This window comes from Nicotiana tabacum, chromosome 5 (genome assembly GCF_000715075.1).
Source record: "Nicotiana tabacum cultivar K326 chromosome 5, ASM71507v2, whole genome shotgun sequence".
Taxonomy (NCBI): Eukaryota; Viridiplantae; Streptophyta; class Magnoliopsida; order Solanales; family Solanaceae; genus Nicotiana; species Nicotiana tabacum.
In genome coordinates this window covers 142,010,538-142,035,106 of record NC_134084.1, presented here as the reverse complement: position 1 = coordinate 142,035,106, position 24,569 = coordinate 142,010,538, and the positions used below count along the sequence as shown (strand labels likewise).

The following is a 24,569-nucleotide window of genomic DNA, read 5'->3' as shown; positions in this document are numbered from 1 at the left end:
GTTCGGTAACTTTGAGAGGTATCATTCACTAACCTTGGGTCCCACAACATCCAATAGAGCGTGGTTAAAGCGCGTGTTTCACGAGCGTGGTCATTAATTTATATTTCCAAATCATCACTTCTTTGAATCTTTTTCCTATTACTCCTTTCTTTTCACTTTCTTCATTTCCCTGACAAAAACAGAATCACAAAATACAAGTGAAGAACAGAGACAAAAACAGAAAGTACATTACTTGCTAAATGTTTAACCAAAATAATAAAATTTTATTTAAAGCTAAAATTTAGAAGAATACATATTACTGATAATTAAAAGAATGTATAAAAAAAAGTAATTTAGGTAGCAAGAGAGTAATCAAGAGAAAAACAAGTAAACCAAAGTTTATTCCAATAGTGTTTCGTGTCCTTACAATTGATCAGATATCTCCCTTTTATAGATATCTTGGAGATATACGTTTTGCCCAAATCATAATGAGGCTATTATGAGTAATTAAAGACATTGAATGCTACGTTACATAATCATTACATTCAATACAAATTCTCTAACGTATTCCACATTTAATGCCCATTAAATGCCGTATCTGCACTCTTTTCTATTGTCAGATTCATTCCTTTTGATTCTCGGACATAAATGGCTTAGATAGGTACGAGGGCTGAGTTATTTGAATAATTACCCGTGCCTCTTCCTCTGCCATTTGCTCGTATCTGTTGCAACTCGTGCCTCTTGGCTAGTTGTTATTCTTTGACTATTTGACCAGTCTACGTGTCTCGACACGTCACATTTATATTTAAATACAATTTTTCCCAATACAGATAGTCCTCCCACTTTCCATTTATTCATCAGTTGAATATTTGGGAAGTGGATTTCATTAAAAGAGAATTTTTGTCATCATTAATGCTATGACAATATTGACGCTTCAATTGTCGCTTTCATTTAATGCTCCATACACGTGTCATTTTTTCATTGGTTCTGCAGCTTTGCAGCCCTTTTCATGGCTTTTTTACGGCTCTACTATTCACGAAGTGTCAGTTATCATTATTATAGTCCTTCCATCACTGCACTTTTACCTTTGGCGGTTGCTTATTAATATAAATATATTTTCTTTCCTTGTCTTTTACCACATAAAGCTTATTGAACACTTAATTCCTCAAATCTCAGTTCACTTTTTCCTCATATTATTCTTCTTCGTCATGTCTTCACCAAACCCTAACCCTAGGAGAGTTCCCATTGTTGATACCTTCCCCAATGCCCTCATTAGGCATAGAAGGGGAGGTAGGCTTCGTAGCTTAGGGTCTACTCGTGGTGGTGGTTCGTCTATACCTTCTCCTAGTTCTGGTCCTTCTTCTAGAACCAGAGGTTCCCTTTCTCACAAATCTTCTTCTAGGGATAAAGAATCTTCTGAACCATTACGTGAGCCTTTATTAGAGGAAATAGTCCCTACAGAACTATCTTTTTACCATGATAGGGAATCTCTTAGAAACCAAGTTTCCGCTTTAGATCGTGCTGATGCTTACCCCACTCAAATTACAGAAGTTTTGACTCATGTAGTTCGCAAAGACTGCCATTGGAGTAATGATTTTTCCATTATTATCCCTGATCCAAATCAGAGAATTACTTCGTACTTGACTGGGTTCTCTTTTGTTTATACATACCCTTTCACTTTAGGGTTCAAACCAGCTATTGACCTAGTCATTCTTGAATTTTGTTCATTTCTTTAATGACTGTTTGGGTCAAATTGGCCCAATCATATGGAGGGTTGTTGCCTGTTTGAGGCATTTAACCAATATGGCTAACGTTTCCTTTACTTTCCCTCACCTGATTCATCTTTACTCCCCAGGCTTTTCCATAATGGCATTTTTACCCTAGTGGCCAGGAGTAAGAGGGTTTTGGTCAGCCCTGAAGATGACAAGGACCGTGGCTGGTATGCTCGGTTTGTTGTTGCCCCCACTGTTGGCTTAGTGGGTGAGGATAACGTTCCCTTCCCTGAGAAGTGGAATTTTGCATGTAAGTCTTTTATCCTTCTCGTGCTTTTTTTCTTCAAGTTTATCAACTTCTCTAATTCTGCCATTTTTTTTAGCAACCATGGGAGTTTTGGAGGATATTCCCAATTTTCGTGGTTGGGTAGATAAATTGCTGAAGACCGTACCAATAGATGGTAAGTCTTGGAGACCACTTTCTAACCGTTACGGTTGGAAAGTAAAGACTCATGGTAAGAGTTTTTATTTCATCTTTCACGCATATATATATATATTTCTTTATTGCTCTAACTCCCATCCTTCTTTTTATTAGGATTTGCTATTCGAGGAGTTACTGCTGAAGCAGTTGCAGCCTCTCGTGTCTCTTCGGGAACCCGTACTCCTTGGGGGACCCGTATCTCTTTAGAAAGAGCCCGAGAAATAGTCTTGGGTTTTTCTTCTGCGAAAAGAAAAGCTGTTGAAGAGGAAGACTCTGAAGAAGAGGAAGATGGGGGTTCCCTAGTGACGAGGCCACGAGCTAGGAGACGCATCGTCTCTGATGACGAAGTTGAAGTTTCCCCTCATCTTTCTGTTTCTCTTACCGAACCTGTTGAAACCCCAGTAATAATTCCTGACGATGACATCACTCCTCATGATACCCGTGAGTCTATTGATCAACTTTTCATCAGTGGTTTTGGTAGTGGAAGTTTAGGGCCTGTTTTAGATGAAATACCCTTATCTTCTTTTTCAACTCCCGTGCCTGTGATTCCTTCCTTACCAGCCCTAGTTGTTTCTGTTCCTTCTTCTACTGTTTTCACTTCTTCTACCGATCCTCCTTTGACAATTCCCCCTTCTATCGTTCATCATATGGAAGTGGGCTCTTCAAGTAGAAGTGCCGCTATGAGGAGGGTAACTATTGAAGTTCCTGCTGATAGCAGCCTTTTGAGGAAGTCAGGTTAGGCAGATGTATGGCTGGAGCCTTTAATTGGAACAATTGAAAAAGCAAAGTTGGAGAGCCATAGTTCCCTAACTCTAATGAACGATATCGTGCATGCCACTTTGAAGGTATTTTCCTTCTCTCCCTTCTTTACTTTGTAAAATTTTTTTATCTTTGGGATTCTTATTTCCCTTCCTTTTTTAGGCCAATCTTATCAGCACAGAAATGATGAACAGAATCCCCCTCTTGGAGAAGGTAGCACGCGATTCAGAGAAGATAGCACGTGATTCTCAGTTAGAGGCGATCAATTGGAAGGAACAATTTGAGAGTGCAAAAATTGATATGGAAGATTTACAAGAGAGCAAGAGTACCTTAGAGCAACAAGTGCGGGCTTTAACTTCAGAGTTAGTGGTTGTAAAAGCTTCCTCAAGCCAAGCAGAAAAAGAAAAAGAATGTCTCGAATCCTCCTTCTCAGATCAACTATCTGAGGCCAGTGAAGAGAACAGAGAGTTGAAGGCTCTTTTGAGTCAAAAAGAAGTTTACGCTGGGGAGCTCGTGCAAAGCTTAACTCAAGCACAAGAAGAGCTTTGAGTCTCTGCTGATAAGGTGCGTGCTTTAGAGAGCTCCCATGCCTCTCTTCAAGCTTCTTATAACTCCGTCTTGGCTGAAAATGAAGAGCTAAAGAATGAGATTGCTGATTGGGAAAAAGATTATGAGATCCTTGAAGAAAAATCTGGTGTTGAGGTAAGTTGGGCATTTTTGAATTCACGTCGTGATACCCTAATTGAAGCTGGCCAAGAAAACTTCAACCTGGAGTCGGAGTTAGCTAAGATCAATGAAACCATTGAAAAAGCTCAGCAAACTCAGGACTTCCCTTCTCCCGTGGTTGAAGCTCCCGTGAATGTTGAAGCTGATACGGGTATCCCAACTCTTTCAAGCCCAATCGAGCCTGTTGCTGCAAGCCAAGTTGAAACCGCATCTGTTGATGCACCTGCCCAAATTGAGCCCGCTGCTATTGATGCTCCTGCTTCAGTTCCACAAACTTCTTAGCGACCAGTTTTAATCATTTGAATGATTTTGTTTTTGTTTTTATTTTGGAATATTGTAATCAAACCCTTAGCTTTATTTGAGGGTTGGTTTTGGAAACGCAAGTCCCCAAGTCTTTTATGGGGCAATTTGTAGAAACAATTTCATAGTTTTATGACTAAGTTCGTACTTAGTCTTCAGTTTTTAAGTATTAAGAAGTTTTTCATGTTATTATGTTAAACTTCTGAGTGCTTTATTCTTGCCTTTATTTGTAAGGACTTATAGAATAATTTGCATTTTTGTTCTTCGAAAATGCTTCTGTTAATCTCATGACTAATTAATTTAAATATTAGTTTTATAAAAGAGGGCCCTTTTATATTTTGCCACTTAATGAAGAAGACGTCTCAACTTCATAATGGTGTTATCATACGACTTTGATATGGAAGGAACAATTTGAGAGTGCAAAAATTGATATGGAAGATTTACAAGAGAGCAAGAGTACCTTAGAGCAGCAAGTGCGGGCTTTAACTTCAGAGTTAGCGGTTGTAAAAGCTTCCTCAAGCCAAGCAGAAAAAGAAAAAGAACGTCTCGAATCCTCCTTCTCGGATCAACTATCTAAGGCCAGTGAAGAGAACAGAGAGTTAAAGGCTCTTTTGAGTCAAAAAGAAGTTTACGCTGGGGAGCTCGTGCAAAGCTTAACTCAAGCACAAGAAGACCTTCGAGTCTCTACTGATAAGGTGCGTGCTTTAGAGAGCTCCCATGCCTCTCTTCAAGCTTCTTATAACTCCATCTTGGCTGAAAATGAAGAGCTAAAGAATGAGATTGCTGATTGGGAAAAAGATTATGAGATCCTTGAAGAAAAATCTGGTGTTGAGGTAAGTTGGGCATTTTTGAATTCACGTCGTGATACTCTAATTGAAGCTAGCCAAGAAAACTTCAATCTGGAGTCGGAGTTAGCTAAGATCAATGAAACCATTGAAAAAGCTCAGCAAACTCAGGACTTCCCTTCTCCCGTGGTTGAAGCTCCCGTGAATGTTGAAGCTGATACGGGTATCCCAACTCTTTCAAGCCCAATCGAGCCTGTTGCTGCAAGCCAAGTTGAAACCGCATCTGTTGATGCACCTGCCCAAATTGAGCCCGCTGCTATTGATGCTCCTGCTTCAGTTCCACAAACTTCTCAGTGACCAGTTTTAATCATTTGAATGATTTTGTTTTTGTTTTTATTTTGAAAAATTGTAATCAAACCCTTAGTTTCATTTGAGGGTTGGTTTTGGAAACGCAAGTCCCCAAGTCTTTTATGGGGCAATTTGTATAAACAATTTCATAGTTTTATGACTAAGTTCGTACTTAGTCTTCAGTTTTTAAGTATTAAGAAGTTTTCATGTTATTATCTTAAACTTCTGTCTGATTTATTCTTGCCTTTATTTTTAAGGACTTATAGAATAATTTGCATTTTTGTTCTTCAAAAATGCTTCTGTTAATCTCATGACTAATTAATTTAAACATGAGTTTTATAAAAGAGGGCCCTTTTATATTTTGCCACTTAATGAAGAAGACGTCTCAACTTCATAATGGTGTTATCATACGATAAAAGAAATAGGAACACACATGTTTCTTTGAAATAACTTTGACAAGTTTTGAATAATACTTTACATGTATTTGAATTACATTTATAACTTTCTCGTAACTATTTTTCTTGTAACATATTTTTACAAAAGAAGAATAATAGACACGGGGTTTTTCCTTATAACCCATTTTAGTACATAGCCTTTACCCTAACTATAGTGAGGTTTTTCTTTGGCCTTAGCTCGTGGCTCCATCTCGTGACTTTGTGACTTTTACTCTGCACTTGACTCTTTTAGGCTTGATTTTTCCTCTATCTTCTTTGCCTTATTTATACACATGTCTGTGTATATTATGTAGTCCCCCAAGTATTTGAGTGTTAAAGTATGAAGCCTCGAGCACTTGATAGTTCTCTCATTTGGTCCTTTTCCTGAAAAGAAAAAATATACGGGACTCGGAGGCGCGATTATAGATGAAGACTGCTTAACCCGTTTGAATTTTTATCAGAATAATTGTAACCCTAGGCCAAATATTTTAGGTTATTCTGTGTGCCTTACAGGTCGTGACTCATAATTTAGTATGGGTTAGCCTTTTGCCTATTATCTAAAATCGTTAGTAAAATTTTAACAATTCAAAAATTAAATTTAAAATGGTGATAACTGACCGTGGGTATTCCTTAGAAATAGTATTTCTTCAAATGAACAGCATTCCAATGTGAAGGTAGTATCTTGTCATCCATTGTTTCCAGTTCATATGCTCCATTTCCTGCAATATCACGAACTCTATAGGGTCCTTCCCATATTGGACTTAATTTACCCGCGTTAACTGTCTTTGTAGATTGAAAAACCTTTTTAAACACGAAGTCCCACTTTGAAGAATCTAAGGCGTGCTTTTCGGTTGTAATATCGTTCTATGACTTGCTTTTGTGCTGCCATTCTTATTAATGCAACTTCTCTCCTCCCCTCGAGTAAATCTAGATTGACCCGCATCTCCTCGTCATTAGATTCTTGTGTCGCCTGTGTGAACCATGTACTTGGTTCCCCTATCTCAACTGGAATTAAAGCCTCAGCTCCATAAACCAATGAAAACGGTGTTTCTCCTGTACTTGTTTTTGCAGTTGTGCGATATGCCCATAAAACTCTAGGTAACACTTCAGGCCAGTTACCTTTTGATTCCTCTAATCGTTTCTTTAAATTATTTATAATAACCTTGTTCGTTTATTCTGCTTGCCCATTACCCACCAGATGATAAGGTGTAGACGTAATCCTTTTAATTTGCCAACTTTGAAAGAATTTCGTGATTTGAGCTCCAATAAATGGAGGGCTATTATCACACACGATCTCCTTTGGTACATCGAATCGGCATATGATATTCCGCCAAATAAAATCTTTGACTTCCTTTTCTCGCACCTGTTTAAATGCTCCTGCCTCCACCTATTTAGTAAAATAATCAGTGAGTACAAGCAGAAACTTTACGTGTCATTTGCTTGTGGTAATGGACCCACGATATCCATTCCCCGTTTCATAAATGGCCATGGCGCAATGACCGGATGTAATAACTCCGCAGGTCTATGCATATTGTTACCGTGCCTTTGACATTTATCACATTTGGCCACGAAACTTTTTGCTTCTTCTTCCATTTTAGGCCAGTAATAACCTGCCCTAATTAAGGTTCTTACCAATGACCTTCCTCCTGCGTGATTCCCGCAATGTCCCTCGTGTATTTTTTTCATTACATACTCCGTTTGCGAAGGTCTGAGGCATCTTGCTAAGGGACCACCGAACATTTTACGATATAAATTGCCTTGCTTTAAGCAGTACCGAGCAGCCTTCTTTCGAAGCGCATGAGTTTTTTCTTATCATCAGGGACGGTACCATACTGCAAAAAAAACAATCTTGTTCCTCCAATCCCAAGTTAAATTATTAAAATTTACCTCATTCTTATCAGTATCGAGAACTGAATGAAATAAATGTATAACTGAAGTGTTTGCTTCGCTTGCCACATTAGCTGCAGATGCGAGGTTAGCTAGGGCGTCCGCTTCAACATTTTCATCCCTTGGTATTTGTATAATTTTCCAGGTTTGAAATTGCTTTATCAATTCTCGTACCTTTTCTAAGTATTGTTGCATCCTTGTTTCCCTAGCTGTATAAGTCCCCAGCATTTGATTAACCACGAGTTACGAATCACTCCTGATTATAATCTGATTTATGCCAAGCTCTCGTGCCAATTCTAGACCTGCAATCATAGCCTCATATTCCTCTTCATTGTTAGTTATGGAGTGACATTTAATAGTTTGTCGAATGGTTTCACCTGTAGGTGGTACCAAAACAATCCCTAAACCTGCACCTTTTACATTAGATGAGCCATCAGTGAATAAAGTCCAAGTTCCCGGGTTAGCTCCATTGAATACCTGTAATTCTTTTTTTGCTTCTAATTGCATCCCCTGGCTAAAATCAGCCACGAAATCAGCTAACACTTGTGATTTTATAGCAGTTCTTGGTTGGTATGTGATTTCGTATTCACTTAACTCTATTGCCCACTTAGCTAACCTACCTGATAACTCATGCTTATGTAATATATTACGTAAAGGGTGGGCAGTTACTATAGCGATAGGATGACACTGAAAGTAAGGTCTTAACTTTCTAGATGCTATGATTAATGCAAGTGCAAGTTTTTCTAACTGAGGATACCACGTCTCCGCATCTAACAAAGATTTACTAATATAATAGATAGGGGATTGTTTACCTTGTTCTTCTCGGACCAAAACAGCGTTTACCGCAACTTCCGAAACAGCAAGGTAAATGAGTAGTCTTTCCCTAGCCTTTGGTTTTGCCAGTAAAGGTGGATTTGATAAGTACGCTTTCAAATTCCTGAGTGCCTGTTGACATTCCTCATTCCATTCAAAATGATCCTGCTTCTTAAGGGCCGAGAAGAATTTAAAACACTTCTCTGATGATTTAGAAATGAATCTTCCTAAGGCTGCAATTCTCCTTGTTAATCTTTGAACTTTTTTCTTGTTTGAAAGTATATCAGGGATTTCTTCAATGGCCTTATTCTGTGCAGGATTCACATCAATACCACGGTTATAAACAAGAAAACCCAAAAACTTACCTGATGCAACGCCAAATGCACATTTTTCGGGATTTAACTTCATATTAAATTTGCGCAACATTGAAAATGTGTCAGATAAGTGTGATATGTGATATTTTGAATACTGAGTTTTATCAAGCATATCATCTATATATACCTCCATAGTCTTTCCTAAATGCTCTTGAAACATTTTGGTAACTAACCTATGATATGTTGCACCTGCATTCTTTAGACCAAAGGGCATTACTTTATAACAGTAAGTCCCCCTGTCTGTTATGAATGAAGTTTTTTCTTCATCTCTCGGATCCATTTTAATCTGATTATAACCTGAATATGCATCTAAAAAAACTTAATAGTTCGTGACCTGCAGTTGCATCAATCAATTGATCTATGTGTGGTAGTGGGAAAAAATCTTTAGGGCAGGCTTTATTAAGATCTGTGTAATCTACACAAACCCGCCACTTACCGTTCTTCTTTGGAACTACAACAGTGTTAGCTAACTAGTTAGGATACTTTACCTCACGAATGGAACCAATTTTTAGCAATTTTTGGATTTCTTCTTGGATCACCTGATTCTTGAAAGTTCCTTGCTTTCTTTTCTTTTGCTTGACATGAGGGTATGATGGATCTTCCTTTAGTTTATGAGTCATCACCTCCGGTGGTATTCCTGTCATGTCAGAGTGGGACCAAGCAAAGCAGTCCACGTTAGTTTTCAAAAATTCAATTAACTTACCTATCATACCTTGGCTAAGATTGGATCCAACATAGACTTTTTATCAGGCAATTGAGCAAATAACACGACAGGCTCTAATTCCTCTATTGTTGTTTTGATATTTTCATTCTCTTCTGGTTCTTGAATGGTATCATGCCTTGAATCTACATCTGTTTGCCCTTGTTCAGTTGAGGTTTGTGTTGTGGTGTCCTCAACTGCCTTCTGTGATTGCTATTTGCCTTCATTTCTCGTGCTTGTATCTGCAACAGAGTTGATAGCCCTGGTTGTATGTTGATCTTCACGAATTTGATAGATTCCCCATGGTGATGGAAATTTAATAACTTGATGCAAGGTTGAAGGAACAACATACATTTCGTGGATCCATGGTCTCCCAAGAATCATGTCGTAAGTCATCTCCATATTTACCACCTGGAACTTTGTATCTTTGATGACTCCTTCAGCGAATGTGGTGAGTGTTACCTCTCCTTTCGTAAGGACACTAGAATTATCAAATCCAGATAGAGTATGCGCCTTTGGTATAACTTTATCTTCAGCTTGCATCTCACGTAATACTCTTAGCAAAATAATGTTCACAGAACTACCTGGATCAATCAAAAATCGTTTCACATTAGTATCATGTACAATTAAAGATATTACTAGTGCGTCGTTATGAGGGGTTAATACGCCATCTACATTGAATGTAATGTTGTCTTTCTCTAAAACATGCTGCACCCGTTTCCCTTGGGTAATCGTTACTTTGGAAATTTTGTTAGCTGCAGTATATGATATACCATTGACGTCTTCACCCCCACTTATAACTTTGACAGTTCTTTTGGGAGAAGGTGGTTTTGGAAGCTCCTGCTTGTTCTTCATGTAAGCTTGCTTGCCTTTCTCACTGAACAACTCAGTAAGATATCCTTGTTTTAATAAATGATCAACTTCACTTTGTAAAAATCTGCAATCTGCTGTTTTATGTCCGTGGTCATTATGAAACTCGCATCAATGGTCAGGGTTGCACCTGTTTGGATTCGACCTCATTTCCTTTGGCCATCAAACCTTATCTCACATGCTTTTCAAAACAGCTACGAGCTCGAAGGTGCTGACGTTGAAGTTGTAACCACCGAATCTCGCTTTTAAATTTCTATCATCATCTCGTGACTCATAGTTGTTTCGCTCGTTCCTGAATCTTGATGAAGAACCTGATTCTCTGTTTCTTGATCTGTGATCGTACCTTTGATTATTCTGCTTTGACCGTGAGTCCTTTCCCACAGGTCTAATGTAAGGCTCGTACCTATTTTTACCGGATCTTTTTTCGGTCTCTACACGTCTCGAACTTACCTTTTCTTCTTTTTGAAATCGTGGAACAATATCTTCCTCAATCCTCAGCTTCGTGGTATACCTGTTATAAATATCATTCCACGTTGTAGCTGGGAATTCTCGAAGGCTTTCCTTGAATCTCCCCGTAGCTTCTGAGCTTTTTTTATTCAAATTACTTGTGAAAGCTATAGCTGCCCAGTTGTCAAGTACACGTGGCAATGTCATTCTTTCACGTTGAAATCTGTCCACGAATTCTCTAAGCAGTTCTGAGTCCCCTTGCTTGATTTTGAAAATATCCTCCATTCTTTTCTCTACTTTTTGAGCTCCCGAGTGTGCTTTGATGAAAGAATCTGCAAGCTCAGCAAAAGAATTTATAGAATTTTCGGGTAAAAGAGAATACCATGTTAGCGCTCCTTTGGTGAGTGTTTCACCAAATTTTTTGACTAATACTGATTCAATCTCCTGCTTAGTCAAATCGTTGCCTTTTACGTCTGTTGTGAATGCAGTCACGTGATCTCGTTGGTCTGTTGTTCCATCATATTTTGGAATATCAGGCATTTTGAATATTTTTGGAATTGGGAGTGGAGCAGCACTTGGCTTCCAGGGTTGTTGCGAATATCTATCCATATCTACCCCTTTGATTATGGGCGTCACCCCGGGTATCTGCTCTATGCGCTCACTTTGCTCCTTGAGCTGTTTCTGCAAGGTTAGTACTAAATTTTGTAAATCAGAATTAATTACATTACCTGGTTCTCTCTCCTGTGATTCACTGGGAGTTCCACCGTTGCCTGAGTTAACAAGCCCGGAATGAGGGTTTTCCAAAGTGTTATTATTTGGAGTAGGTGTGGGTGTTGCAACAAGTAACTGATTAACAAGTGCCTCAACAACTTTGTTGACCTGAGCAGCAATTAATTTCTGCAAAGCTTCATCAATAACTTCAGCATTTTCAAATTGAGCATGCTCGTTTATTTGAGACCCATCAGGAGTACCCTCACGAGATTGTCGTGGAGAGTCTCGTGGAGTAGGAACTTGAGTGTTAATATTCTGTGGATCTCCCTGATTTTGTTGCTTCTCTTGGTTTCCTTGAGTGTTGTCATTGTTGTTCGACATAATTGATGCAACAAGGAAAGTTAAGTGAAAAGAAAATAGATTATCAGTTTTCCAGTAACGGAACCAATTTGTTTAACCAAAAAATGAAATTTTAGTCAAAGCTAGAATTTAGAAGAACACGGGTTACTAATAATCAAAAGAATGTATAAAAGGAAGTAATTTAGGTAGCAAGAGAGTAATCAAGAGAAAAACAAGTAAACCAAAGTTTATTTCAATAATGTTTCGTGTCCTTACAATTGATCAGATATCTCCCTTTTATAGATATCTTGGAGATATACGTTTTGCCCAAATCATAATGAGGCTATTATGAGTAATTAAAGACATTGAATGTTACGTTACATAATCATTACATTCAATACAAATTCTCTAATGTATTTCACATTTAATGCCTATTAAATGTCGTAGCTGCACTCTTTTCTATTGTAAGATTCATTCATTTTGATTCTCGGACATAAATGACTTAGATAGGTACGGGCGCTGAGTTATTTGAATAACTGCCCGTGCCTCTTCCTCTGTCATTTGCTCGTATCTGTTGCAACTCGTGCCTCTTGGCTAGTTGTAATTCTTTGACCATTTGACCAGTCTACGTGTCTCGACACGTCACCTTTATATTTAAATATAATTTTTCCCAATACAGTAAACTCACTGTATTTTTCTTCTTCTTAGGCATTTTCTTGGAATTTTTCCTTTTTTGGAAAAGATAGCAGCTGTTGGTTTTCATTAGAAGCTTTATTTTCACTTGATTGAGATCTTCTGGTCAGTTCAAAACTGTTTCTTTTATACTGTAAATGGTTATGTTTGTCTCTCTGTTTTCATGTGTTTGTTGTACTAGACTACTAGTGGTTGTTGAAAACATTCATTTCTCAACTGGTTTGGTTTCTTTTTCTTTTATTTTTTCTTTTTTGGTTGAACGGGTGTTGGTTTCTTTAGTATTAAGCTTCAGTCCTTGAGTATATTTTTAGTTGGTTTTTAAGTCTAAATTAGCGTTTGAGATTATGCTGAGTTCAATAAGGTCACGGGTTGGAATAGTGGGAGCAGTTATTAACGTTTGTATTTGGATAGATTGTCTATATCATATTCTTTGAATGCGGTCCTTTCCGGACCTGCGTGAAACGCGGGATAACTTGTGCACGAACTGTTTTTTTCTTTTTCTTCTGTTGTTTTCTGTTTTCTGTTTTTTTTTTTTATAGTAAAATGAGACTTGTTAGATCTATGTAACTTCAGTAGTAACTCATTTTGAGAAAATTTATCACCTGAAGTTTCTTTATTTTTTGTTTTTCTTTACTTTAGCATAAAGTTAAAATACACGTACACAAAGTAATTAACTTCAAGTGGAGGTTTAGACAAGCTTAAAATAAGGTCTTATTTTGCCTAAATATTAGCAGAGCTTAAACTTGTTACGTTATGCAGTGGCCTATTTTTATGATCTCCATATTTTTTTCAACATAGCTGCGATTTTGCTTTTCTTGAACTGAGTATCTTCTCACAAAATAGGGGTAAGGTCTGCGTATATACTATTCTCCAGACCCCACATATGTGTTAGGTGTTTGCCATAATTTTCTTACCATATTTGGTTTTCCTATTTGTTGAAGGAAATCGCAATATAATTACCTTAATTGAGTTTTCCTTTTTGTAGAAGGAAATTATAATTCTCCTATACTTGGCTAGTCCTTTTTCTTGTAGGAAAATATTTGGACTTCTATAAATTGAGGATCCTTTCTTCTCATTCAGCAACATCCACAATGTAGCCATATGGGGTTTGAGAGTCGTGTTTAGGGGGAGAACTTTACAGGACAAGTGTTAGTGTGTCACTTGTGTTTGCCTCTTCGTGAGGTTATTCTCTCAATATTTTGTACTCTCTTTTTATATAGTGGATTGCTCATCTCCGCCATGGATGTAGGTCAGTTGACCGAACCACGTTATATGTTTGCGTCTCTTTTGATATATTTCTCTTGTGTTGTATGATTTATCATCGTTCAAGGTTTGTTTTGATAGCTTCCGCATGACACCTGATTTTTCGGTCCTAACAGTATGAGATTACACTAGGTTTCTTGTTGTTGTTGTGTGTGTTATTTTATGAAATCTATGTACATATTAGAAACTTATAAAAAAAGAATCAAAATAGATTTCCCATTATTTGTTAATTAATGTTACATAAAGTTATTAGTGATTACTATGTTAAGTGGGAACTTTTCAAAATTTTCGAAATGTGGTTTTAATGTCATTTTCTTAGGCATATATGATGTTGTCCAAAAGTGTTATTGCTATACAGTATAAGCACAAGAGTAGAAATGAAGTAAAAGGAAAAAAAGAATTGAATTTAGATATGGCTTACATAATGACATTTGTTTTCTTATGTTGAAACTTTTTTTTTTTTCCATTTTTTCTCTTTTTAGTATTTTGGCTTCTTGCTCTTGTATTGTAGGTTTGGTTGGTGGTAGTGGAGGTAGTTTGTATCTAGAGTTCCTTTGAAGGAATGGTGTGTTTACTTAGTTTAGTTTCTAATTTGGATGTAGATTGAAATTTGCAAATCAAATTTGCATATTTAATAAAATTTTCTTTTTAAACCAAGGAATCTTCTGAACTATTTCAGGTGTTGCTCAGAGGAATATGCAGACACCAAAATCAAGGTATTTCTAATTTAATCAGATTTGTCAGTAGTCTATGGGTATCCCACTCTGCATTTACTGATCTTTTTACATTTAATTCAAAAGCCTTCGTCTTGTTTCATTATTTTCTCCCTTTTCTTCCATGAGCTTTGAAAGCATTGGTTGTGGATTATATTTAGTATATGAAGATCGATTTACCGAATGAAGGAGTGAAAAAAAGGGCAGCCCAGTGCACTAAGCTCCCGTTGCACAGGATCCGGAAAAAGATCAGACAATAAGGGTCTATTGTACGCAGTCTTACCCTGTATTTCTGCCAGAGGTTGTTTCCATGGCTTGAACCTGTGACCAGATCAGATGACAACAATAAAATAAATTACAAATTTACGATACAGTAAAGTTAGTTGTTATCTATCTATATCAGAAACAACCTTGCTTTTTGGAATACCCCTGCAGTAATTTCTGCGTACAGGCTTGTCGGAGTTACCAAGTGCCAAGTGCCTGGAATTAATGTAAAGTTCTATACCTCAAATCAAACATGCTCTAAGAGCAATGTTTGTAACTATAGTATGCGCGCCATTCATGCAAAAGAGTTCGATATTTATCACATAAAAAAGGGGAAGACGAAGAACAAAAGAGTTTGATTCAACGTCTCTCGTATTACCTGTTATGTGAATGAATATCTTTGACCATTTAACGTGTAAACTTCTGTAACATATTAGTATTAGCAATAGAATAATATCACAAGACTGATTCTGCTCCAAATTCTAACCAGATGCAACATGTTTCCAGAAAATATGAATGTTATGTGACAATTCTGCAATGTTCTTTTCTATAGAGGTTTTGAAATCAATAATCTGATGGTGATTCACATATTTCAAGTACTAGATTTTTGTCTGAACTTAGTTGTTTGACTATCTCATTACCTCTGTCCTTGTTTTTGGCTGAAGGAATATTTCTGTGGAGGTTCCACAAAGGAAATCTCCTGCACCAAAAACAGCTCGAAAGCTCAAAATTCCAGGGTCGGATGCTGATTCATTGTCAGCTCCAAATCCAGCTACCAGTACACCTAAAGATAGGGGTGTCAAAGTTGTTGGCCGCCGTTCTCCACGAAATCCAGTGGTGGAGGTAAAGAAGAAATATACATACTTAGGCTTATAAAAAATTTCTGCAACTAGGACAAGTCTATCAAATATTCGCAATTATGTTTAAACTTACAACCTATCGTACTTATAAATTGGCAGTTACTGCGTTCATTTATGCTTTAACTCATATGCTTCAAAATAGAAAAAAAGGCAGCCCGGTGCACGAAGCATCCTGTGTTTACGCAGGATCCGGGGAAGGGCCGCACCCGAGGGGATGTTATGTAGGCAGCCTACCCCGATACTACCCTGATGCTTCAAAATAACCATTTAAAATAACTTTGTTCTTTGTTTTGGTTTCCTGTCTGACTCTATCTGGTTCAAGGCACTAACAGTATTTGATGGAAATATTCTACTTATACAACTTAAAATCTCAAATTTACAAAATTATCTATTCTATTTTTAATACTGGTGTTTCTCTGATGGTAAGCAACTTCCACTTCCAACCAATAAGTTGTGAGTTCGAGTCTCCCAAAGAGCAAGGTGGGAAGTTCTTGGAGGGAAGCATGTCGAGGGTCTATTTGGAAACAGCCTCTCTACCCTAGGGTAGAGATAAGGTCTACGTACACACTAACTTCCCCGGGCCCCACTAAGTGGGATTATACTGGGTTGTTGTTGTTGTTTCTTAATACTTGTGTTTCTGTTGGTATCTTCCACTTTGAGGTCCACAAGTGTTACTAATTTGCTCATGTTTCTTACTTTTTATAAACAGAAGAAGAATCCAACCAAAGATACTGAACTGGAAACCGAGCTTGCTCAACTCCAAGATGAGCTGAAGAAAGTAAAGGATCAGCTCACTTCATCGGAATCATTAAAGAGGAAGGCTCAAATAGAGGCAGAGGAAGCTAAGAAGCAGCTTGCAGCCATGTCAGAGAAGCTCGAGGAGTCCGAGAAACAACTAGTTGAGCTCTCCGATTCTGAGGATGCTCGAATCCTGGAGCTACGCAAGATCTCACAAGATCGAGATCGAGCATGGCAATCTGAACTCGAGGCTGTCCAGAAGCAGCACGAATATGACTCAGCTGCTCTTGCTTCCGCCATGAATGAAATCCAGAAGCTTAAAAGTCAATTGGACAGAGTGGCTGATTCTGAAGCCAATCAAGCTCGCCACGCTGAATCAGCTTATGCTGAGATTCAAAGCTTAAGGGTAGAACTTATGGAAACCCTTACATTGGTCGAAAAACTGAGAAACCAGCTAAACGATAGCAAAGAATCTGAGGCTTGTGCGCTTGAAGAAATGAGTAAAGCTCAGATGCAGCTAGAAATAGCAAAGATGACCGAGGATACTCTACGTTTGGAAGGTCTAAAAGCAATGGAGGCTTGCAAATCCTTGTCGTTGGAGTTAGAACAGTCAAAGAATCAAGTAGCTACATTGGAGGAACTTGTCAGTGAGCTCCAAACCGCTCAAGGTACCGTAGATGGAGTTAATGAGGAAGCCGAGGAACTCAAAACTGAGGTCAGTAATCTAAAACTTGAGGTAAGCCAACTGAGAACTGCATTGGAGGTTTCGGAAAGAAGATATCAGGAAGAATATATCCAAAGCACTTTGCAGATTAGAAGTGCCTATGAGTTAGTTGAACAATCAAAGTCTGAATCAGCTCAGAGAGAGGCTGAATGGGATGCGAAGTTAAAGGTTGCAAAAGCGGAGTTGGAAGAGTTAAAGGAGAAACTGATGAACAAAGAAGCTAAGCTACAAAACATTTCGGACGAAAATAAGGAGCTAAATATGCAAGTTGAGAAAATACAGTCTGCTGATAGAGAATCTGAATTAGTAGCTGTACTGAAGGAATCAGAGTCAACTTTGGGAGATTTGCGGGCGAGTTTATTGGACAAAGAGACAGAGTTGCAGAATATTAAGGAGGAAAATGAGATGCTGAAGTCAGAAATCAAGAAGAGGGAAACCGAGGGTAGAAAAGTGAATGATGAAACTCTTGCTGTGGCAGAAGCCGTGAAAGGTGTAGAAAGAGAGACTCTGATGAAGTTAGGACATTTGACAGATGAAAGTAGCCGAAAGGCAGCACGTGTTACCGAGCAGTTGGATGCAGCACACAATGCTAACTCCGAGATGGAAGCCGAGTTGAGGAGGTTAAAAGTGCAAGCTGATCAGTGGAGGAAAGCTGCTGAGGCAGCTGCAGCTATGCTTTCAACCGGCAACAACGGGAAATATGTAGAGAGAACAGGTTCTTTAGATTACCATACTATTGGTGGGAAGCTGGATTCTCCATTATCTGAAGATACAGATGATGACTCGCCGAAGAAGAAGAATGGCAACATGTTGAAAAAGATTGGTGTTTTATTGAAAAAAGGCCAGAAGTAGAAGCATAAATGCAGCTTCTTGCAGAAATACGCAGGCATACAATAGTCCGACCCTTCATCGGACCCTTAGTGCATCAGGCAGCCCTTTGCCAGAAGTAGAAGCATATCTTGCAGGTTGCTATTAAATAATCACTGTTTGATTTCTCTATTACTCATAGTGTAGTTTATGTTTCCAGTTTTTGTTAATAAATCTACTGCAAGGATTTTTGTATAGCTATTTGGAAATTAAGAACACTCTATGATTTCACCTGCCAATACCTGTATGTTTCCTAAGAAGGTAGTTAGTGCTGTAATTTTTTTTTGGTTACAATAATTTGTTTACATGGTAGTTGGTGTACTCTGGTATTTTCAACAAATTGTGCAAATGTAATGAAGCAAACTAGATAATTAAACGTAGAATTTGATCTATTCATCGCTTCGAAACGTGCACTAAGTTCCCGCTATGTGCGGGGTCCGGAAAAAGGCCGGACCACAAGGGTCTATTATATGCAGTGTTACCTACATTTCTGCAAGAGGTTATTTTCACGGCTAGAACCCGTGACTTCATGATTACTTGACAACAACTTTATCAGTTACGCCAAGACTCCCGAATCAAGAAAGATTTAATTTTCAGAATGAAACTCGATCTACCATTGAGATTTATTGGTCTCGTATTTTATTAGAGATGATGTCATGTGTAAAACCTAGATTGCACTACTCGATCACAACTCTTTTATAATTTTGTTACGACAGATGTGCGGAATAAAAGACACAAAATCAATTATATAAAGCATAGAGAAGAATAAAGATGGACACAACATTCACATGGTGTGACGCATAATTATTGGACACAGGTCATGGAAAACTCTAATGAACTTATAATTTGATTTTAATTAATCGATATTAACATTTCATGTAAAGAAGAATTATAATTCATCTAAACCAACATATCACATGCACAATAAATTATTTCTTTCGGAATGGCTAAGAGGGAACTGAAAAAAGCGGGATAGAGGAGTAAAACCATTGGATAGATTTGCAAAGGACCATAATTGATTATACTTGTTTGGAGGGTTGTTATGTATCGTTTCTATAAGGCTCCATAAAATCCTACGCAAAAAACCGGAAATTCGTGGTGTCGAGATAGGCGTATGGTTTAAAAATAGTAGAGCTCGCCGCTGCTCGGATCTTATGGGATTGGACAGTATGCTAAAGAGTTAAAGAAAAATGTGTTGTAGAAGTGTGTGTTTATGCGGCTCATTATGCGGCCGCATAATCACTCTGCGGGCCGCAGAATGGCCGCAGAGTGAGGCAGTCTTTTTGGCTATTTTTGATGTCATTTTTACGGCCCATTATGCGACCACAGAACCATTTCGCGAGTTGCACTTCGATCGCATATCCAAGCTTGAAATTTTTTAGATGGTAGTTCTACGGCGCATTATGCGACCGCAGAACAGGTCTGCCAACCGCAGACTGGTCGCAGACTAAAGCAGAAAATGTCAGTTCCTAAGGGCCATTATGCGGACCGCAGAAGCATTATGCGACCGCAGATCTGTCTCAGGGCTCCTATTTTTCTAATTTTATAACCCGACCCTGCTTCGATAAAACAGATGCAAGGGGTCATTTTGAGCTTATTCCTGCTATTTTCGAGTGAGTGAGTGAGAGAGAGTTCTTAGAGTAAGAGAATAACATTCACACTAATATCCATCAATTCTTGCTCAATACTTGAAGATTGTCAAGAAGGTCCTCATATTGAAGGTAAGAATGTATACACTAGCTTCAATTCCGAAAATCTAATAAAAAGGGGGATAATTGAAGGACAATTATTGGATATTGGGGGGGAATATCTTGCATGCATGTATTCTTAAAGTATGTGGGGAGGTTGTGAGTTAAGGATAGTAAAGAATGGGGTATGGGATGGTGAAATCTTTCATAAAAAGGGCCTTAAAACCTTAATGCACACTTGGTGGTTGATAAAATGCTCAAATGAGCTGGAACCATGATCATTTCCCTAATTTTAGTTCAATTTGTTATATTTCTACAATAGATTGGTGTTGCTAAGATTCCCGGGTCATTTTAGAGCGTAGGGGAGCTCAATTGAGGTATGTATGGCTAAAACCCTTCTTCTTAGAATGGAATCCCACAGTGTTCACGTAATTGGTGTAAGTCGCCCAATGATTATTATAGAGTTTGTGATGTGTGGCTATAATTCCATAATTTAGCACATTATTTACCTTGCATTTTAGGTGCGTTAATGCTAAACTATACATTATTTGTGCGTAATGGAGTCTATTTTATGTGTAGGTGCATTGGAGATGAAATTAGAGCAAAAGTAATATGTAAAGTGTAAAAAGTGCTCGAAAACAGTTGAAAAGACGAAAGAAAGAATTGAGCAGCGGAAGAAATGAAGAAGCAGGCGAAGCGAGCCTTTGAGCTCGCGTGGAAGCTGGCGAGGCGAGCCCTTGAGCTCGCGTGGGAGCAGGCGACGCGAGGGATAAGGCGAGGTTGAGCTCGCATGGAGGCAGGCGTCGCATGGTCTGGGCGAGGTTCATCTCGCGTTTTACCTCACGAGGCACGGTCTGAGGCGAGCCTGATCCGTGTTTTTTAAGGCTTATTTCATCTCCTTGTTGGACTTGGACTGGGGTTATGTCATCTAGGGTTTTTTCTACACATATAAATAGACATTAAACACCACTATTGAAAGAGTTTTGCGACCGGAGGCAAGAATAGCTCATGGAACACCCGTTGGGAGATAGAATCATCGATTTCTACATTCTTTCTTGTTTACTTTGTAATTTATTTATGCAAAATACTTGGGATATTGTTACTATGAGTATGAGTAGCTAAACTCCTAATCTAGGATTTTGATGGAACCTATTGGAGGATGATTTTCCTGTTACGTTAATATAGATTTGCCGTAGCTCTTTCTCTATTTGTTCAACTACGTTTATATTGTGGTTGGTTGAAAGAGAGTGCATATTTAGGTAATTATTAAATAACATCACTCCTAACGTATATGAGAGATCAATACGAAGGGTTTAAAGGTGGGATTAGGAATAACGAAACGTTGGTGCGATCCGAGTGAGCAGTACTTAGTGCCAGCTAGCGTAATTCGGAAGAATATGTCTAGTAAATTATGGTAGTTACTCCGGAGAGAATTACGACACTCAGAGATTCATGATCGGTAGAGAAAACTTAGGCAAATTTATAGAAAATGTAGCGGAAAGGATTCCGACAATAGGGGAAATCATAATCTTAGATCATTCCAAACCTTGTCTACAACTTATTCATAGTTAATTATTAATTACTGCATTTCATTACGTAATATTTAGTTAGTAAACATCCAATTTGTTATTTAAATATTTTTGAAGATTGATTGCGCGAATTTGTGCGAGTCTAGTAGTTGTGCTTGATAGAGTAATTCCCTGTCGGAATCAACTCCGAACTTGTTAACCGGAATATATTTACAACGACTGCTTAGTATTTTTTTATAAGGCATAGTTGGGAGTGATCAATTTTTGGTGTCGTTGCCGGAGAATTAATGGTGTTATTAATTGTAGCTAAAAGAAGTGTTAGAATTCTTAGTGTAGTCAATTTTCTTCATTTTAAACTAAATACATTGAAATTCTTATGTCTGTAGTCTTGGGTGTTATAGGTGCATGCCTAGAAACTCCTCAAGAACTGGTGAATTGTTCGAAGTATTATCAGATCCTGAGAAAGTTTTTAAGGCACTGAATCGTGCAAACAAGAAGAGCAAACAACAACAGAACTCAACAGAACAAATCGAACCAGACATGGATGACGGAATAGAAAATCCAAACAACAACAGAAACAATGCGAATGACTCGAACAATTAGGTTGTGGTGCCTCTTGTTCCAGAAGCAGCATTACATGATTGGGCACAACCCATCGCTGAAAATTTGGCGCCACAATTGTAATCCCTCAGATACAAGCAGAATCATTTCAAATCACTAACAATATGCTACATTTGTTGCAGAACAAGGGACTGTTCTCAGGGTCCTACATTGAAGATCCTCAGTAGCATCTGAAAAATTTCATGTCAATATGTGTCACGCAAAGGAAACCTAATGTGACACCGGAAGCAATAACGCTATTATTGTTTTCATTATCGGTGACGGGAGAGGCTCAGACTTGGCTTAATTCTCTTCCCATAAACTCCATCACGACTTAGGAGGAAATAGTCAAGCAATTTTTGAACAAATTCTACCCACCCAATAAGACTGCCAAACAAATTGATGAGATAGTAAGCTTCAGGCAGAGACCAACAGAAACACTACAAGAAACGTGGGAGAGGTTCAAGGGTATGCTGGTTAAGTGTCCACATCATGGCATTCCGGATCAGATATTGGGGCAGAGGTTCTACATGGAATTGGCAAACATCTTAAAGGCCAATGTTGATGCTTCAGCAGGTGGAGTATTTTTGAGCAAATCTCAGAGAATGTAAGATCCTACTTGATAAAATGGCTCAAAACTCAGGATGGATGACAAGAGACTCTACGATCACTCATGTCGTTCACTTAGTGGCTTTGGACCCAAACAACTCCATAGCCAAAAATATGGCCACTCTGATGACACAAATGAGTATCCTCACCAAAAAGATCGATGAATCAGGACAGAAGCAGCATGTACACATAGTTGATACGGTTAATGGAGGCTTATATACACCATGCATTAACCAACCATATGTATGCTCTTGGAGTGCGGATAGTGACAACCAGCACTATCAGGAAGATATGAACTATGTGGCCAACTATGGAGGACATATGCAAGGTGGCCAAAATTGGGGCAATAGAATCAGCAATATAGACCAGCACAACAACAGTACAATAATAGCAGCAATTCTGGAGCTATACGACCATAGGGTCAAGTTGTGCCTTATCAAAGGCAACAAGGATACAACCAGCAAAATCAGCAGCTAGCTTATCAACAGCCTAACAACAATAGATAGTGAGACAAGATGATGGGTTGTCTAAAATTAAAGGAATTCTGCAACAACTGATTGGGTCCAATGGAAAAATGCAAGAGATAGTGGACTCACATGAATCGGCGATAAAAGGCATTGAGATTTAGTTAGGACAGATATGAATAATTGCTCCCAAGGGACGTTACCTGCAGACACACAAGTCAATCCAAAAGAGCAGGGCCTAAAACAACTTATGTAAATGAGTCTAAAAAGGGTAGAGATCTATATCTAGAGCAAGAAATTTCTCGCGAAAGCCGACCACGTGAAACACTTGTGCCAGTACCCATTGAGGTAGATGATTCAACAGGATTAACTGAGGTGGCGATATAGCATGCACAAGAGAGCACATGCAAAGAAAAAGAGGTGACGAAGGAGACTGAAGTAGCACAAGAAACGACAATAGAGGCAGTGCCTGAGCAGGATAAAATTCAAATCACAGGAAGGAAGCGACCTCCAACACCATTCCTATAGAGATTGGCCAAATATCAGAAAGATGAGAAGTATAAGACATTCATGGAGATATTGAAACAAATCCAGGTGAACATTCCACTAATTGAAGCCTTGAGGGAGATGCCTGGGTATGCCAAAATGATCAAGGATTTGATGTCTCGCAAGTTCAACTTCCAAGACTTGGCCACCGTTACACTAACCTAGACTTGCAGTGTTGTCGTAACGAGACCCATAGTTGAGAAATTGTCAGACCCAGGGAGTTTCACAATCCCATGCATAATAGGCAGCTATGCTTTTGCCAAAGCATTGTGTGATTTAGGGGCAAGCATAAACTTGATGCCCTTGGCCATCTACAAGAGGTTGGGCATTGGAAGAGCAAGACCCGCATCCATGTTACTACAGCTAGCCGACCAAACAGTGAAGAGGTCATCAGGTATTCTTGATGATATACTAGTGCAGGTTCGAAAATTTGTGTTTCTAGCAGATTTTGTCATTCTGGACTGCTGGGTTGGCGAGGAGATTCCCATAATTTTGGGAAGACCATTCTTGGCCACTGGGAGAGCTCTAATTGATTGTGAAACTGGAGAACTAAAAATGAGACTGAATGATGAAGAGATAAGATTCAATGTACAGAAGTCTATGCGGCGAACAAGTGAATTTGCTAACTGCTCTCTAATAGAAGTGGTGGATGTAATTTTGGCGGAGGAATATGAGACTCTGAATGCTAAAGACCCTCTAGCAGCCTGTCTCATGAACTTAGAATAAGTAAATAGAGAGGACTTGGCAGAATGGGTGTTGGCTCTGGAAGGCCAAGGGTTTTGGAAAAGAGAGCTTAAATTTGAGTCTTTGCACTTAGAAGAAAGAAAGGCTCATCTAGTTAAGCCATCGATCGAAGAGCCACCACAGTTGGAACTGAAACCGTTACCACCTCATCTCAGGTATCTTTCTTGAGACCTAACTCAACTTTACCTGTTATTATCTCACCTGGTTTGTTAGATATGCAGGAAGAACAACTTTTGTAGGTATTGATAGAGTGCAAGGCTGCAATTGGTGGACCATTACAGACATTAAGGGTATCAACCCAGCCTTCTGTATGCATACGATTCTACTGGAAGATGTCTACAAGCCTTCTAGAGAACATACCCCCGACATGAAAGAAGTTGTGAAAAAAGAGGTGATAAAGTGGTTAAATGCGGGGATCATTTTCACTATATCTGACATCAACTGGATTAACCCAGTTCAATGTGTGCCAAAGAAGGGTGGAATGATTGTAGTGCAAAATGAGAACAACAAATTGATCTCAATAAGAACAGTCATGGGATGACAAATTTGCATAAACTACAGAAGGTTGAATAAGGCCACCCGAAAAGATCATTTTCCTTTGC

At 38.5% G+C, this 24,569-nt stretch overlaps 1 protein-coding gene and 1 non-coding gene across 3 annotated transcripts; one reads left to right on the top strand and one right to left on the bottom strand.

The window, feature by feature from the left end:
- Window positions 1–14,186: 14,186 nt before the first annotated feature.
- Window positions 14,187–18,108, top strand: LOC107771334 (interactor of constitutive active ROPs 2, chloroplastic-like). Of its 2 annotated transcripts, none has more exons than XM_016590684.2 (3): window positions 14,187–14,337; window positions 15,264–15,441; window positions 16,168–18,108. In XM_016590684.2, exons 1-3 carry the CDS (start codon window positions 14,318–14,320, stop codon window positions 17,770–17,772), a joined length of 1,803 nt encoding a protein of 600 aa, XP_016446170.1. In that variant the 5' UTR covers window positions 14,187–14,317; the 3' UTR covers window positions 17,773–18,108. The 2 variants fall into 2 exon arrangements, with proteins under 2 accessions (XP_016446170.1, XP_016446171.1); XM_016590685.2 differs by lacking the exon at window positions 14,187–14,337 and adding an exon at window positions 14,360–14,825.
- A 3,888-nt stretch (window positions 18,109–21,996) lies between these two features.
- LOC142181338 (small nucleolar RNA R71) lies at window positions 21,997–22,103 on the bottom strand. Its single transcript, XR_012710005.1, has one exon. It is a non-coding gene; the product is annotated as a small nucleolar RNA R71 (small nucleolar RNA).
- Window positions 22,104–24,569: the final 2,466 nt, after the last annotated feature.

Excerpts from the sequence above, each read along its gene's own strand:
- LOC107771334 (XM_016590684.2), top strand. The coding sequence starts at position 14,318 with ATGCAGACACCAAAATCAAG. Across the intron at positions 14,338-15,263 it reads ATGCAGACACCAAAATCAAG|GAATATTTCTGTGGAGGTTC; the intron begins GTATTTCTAATT and ends TTTTGGCTGAAG. Across the intron at positions 15,442-16,167 it reads CACGAAATCCAGTGGTGGAG|AAGAAGAATCCAACCAAAGA; the intron begins GTAAAGAAGAAA and ends TTTTATAAACAG.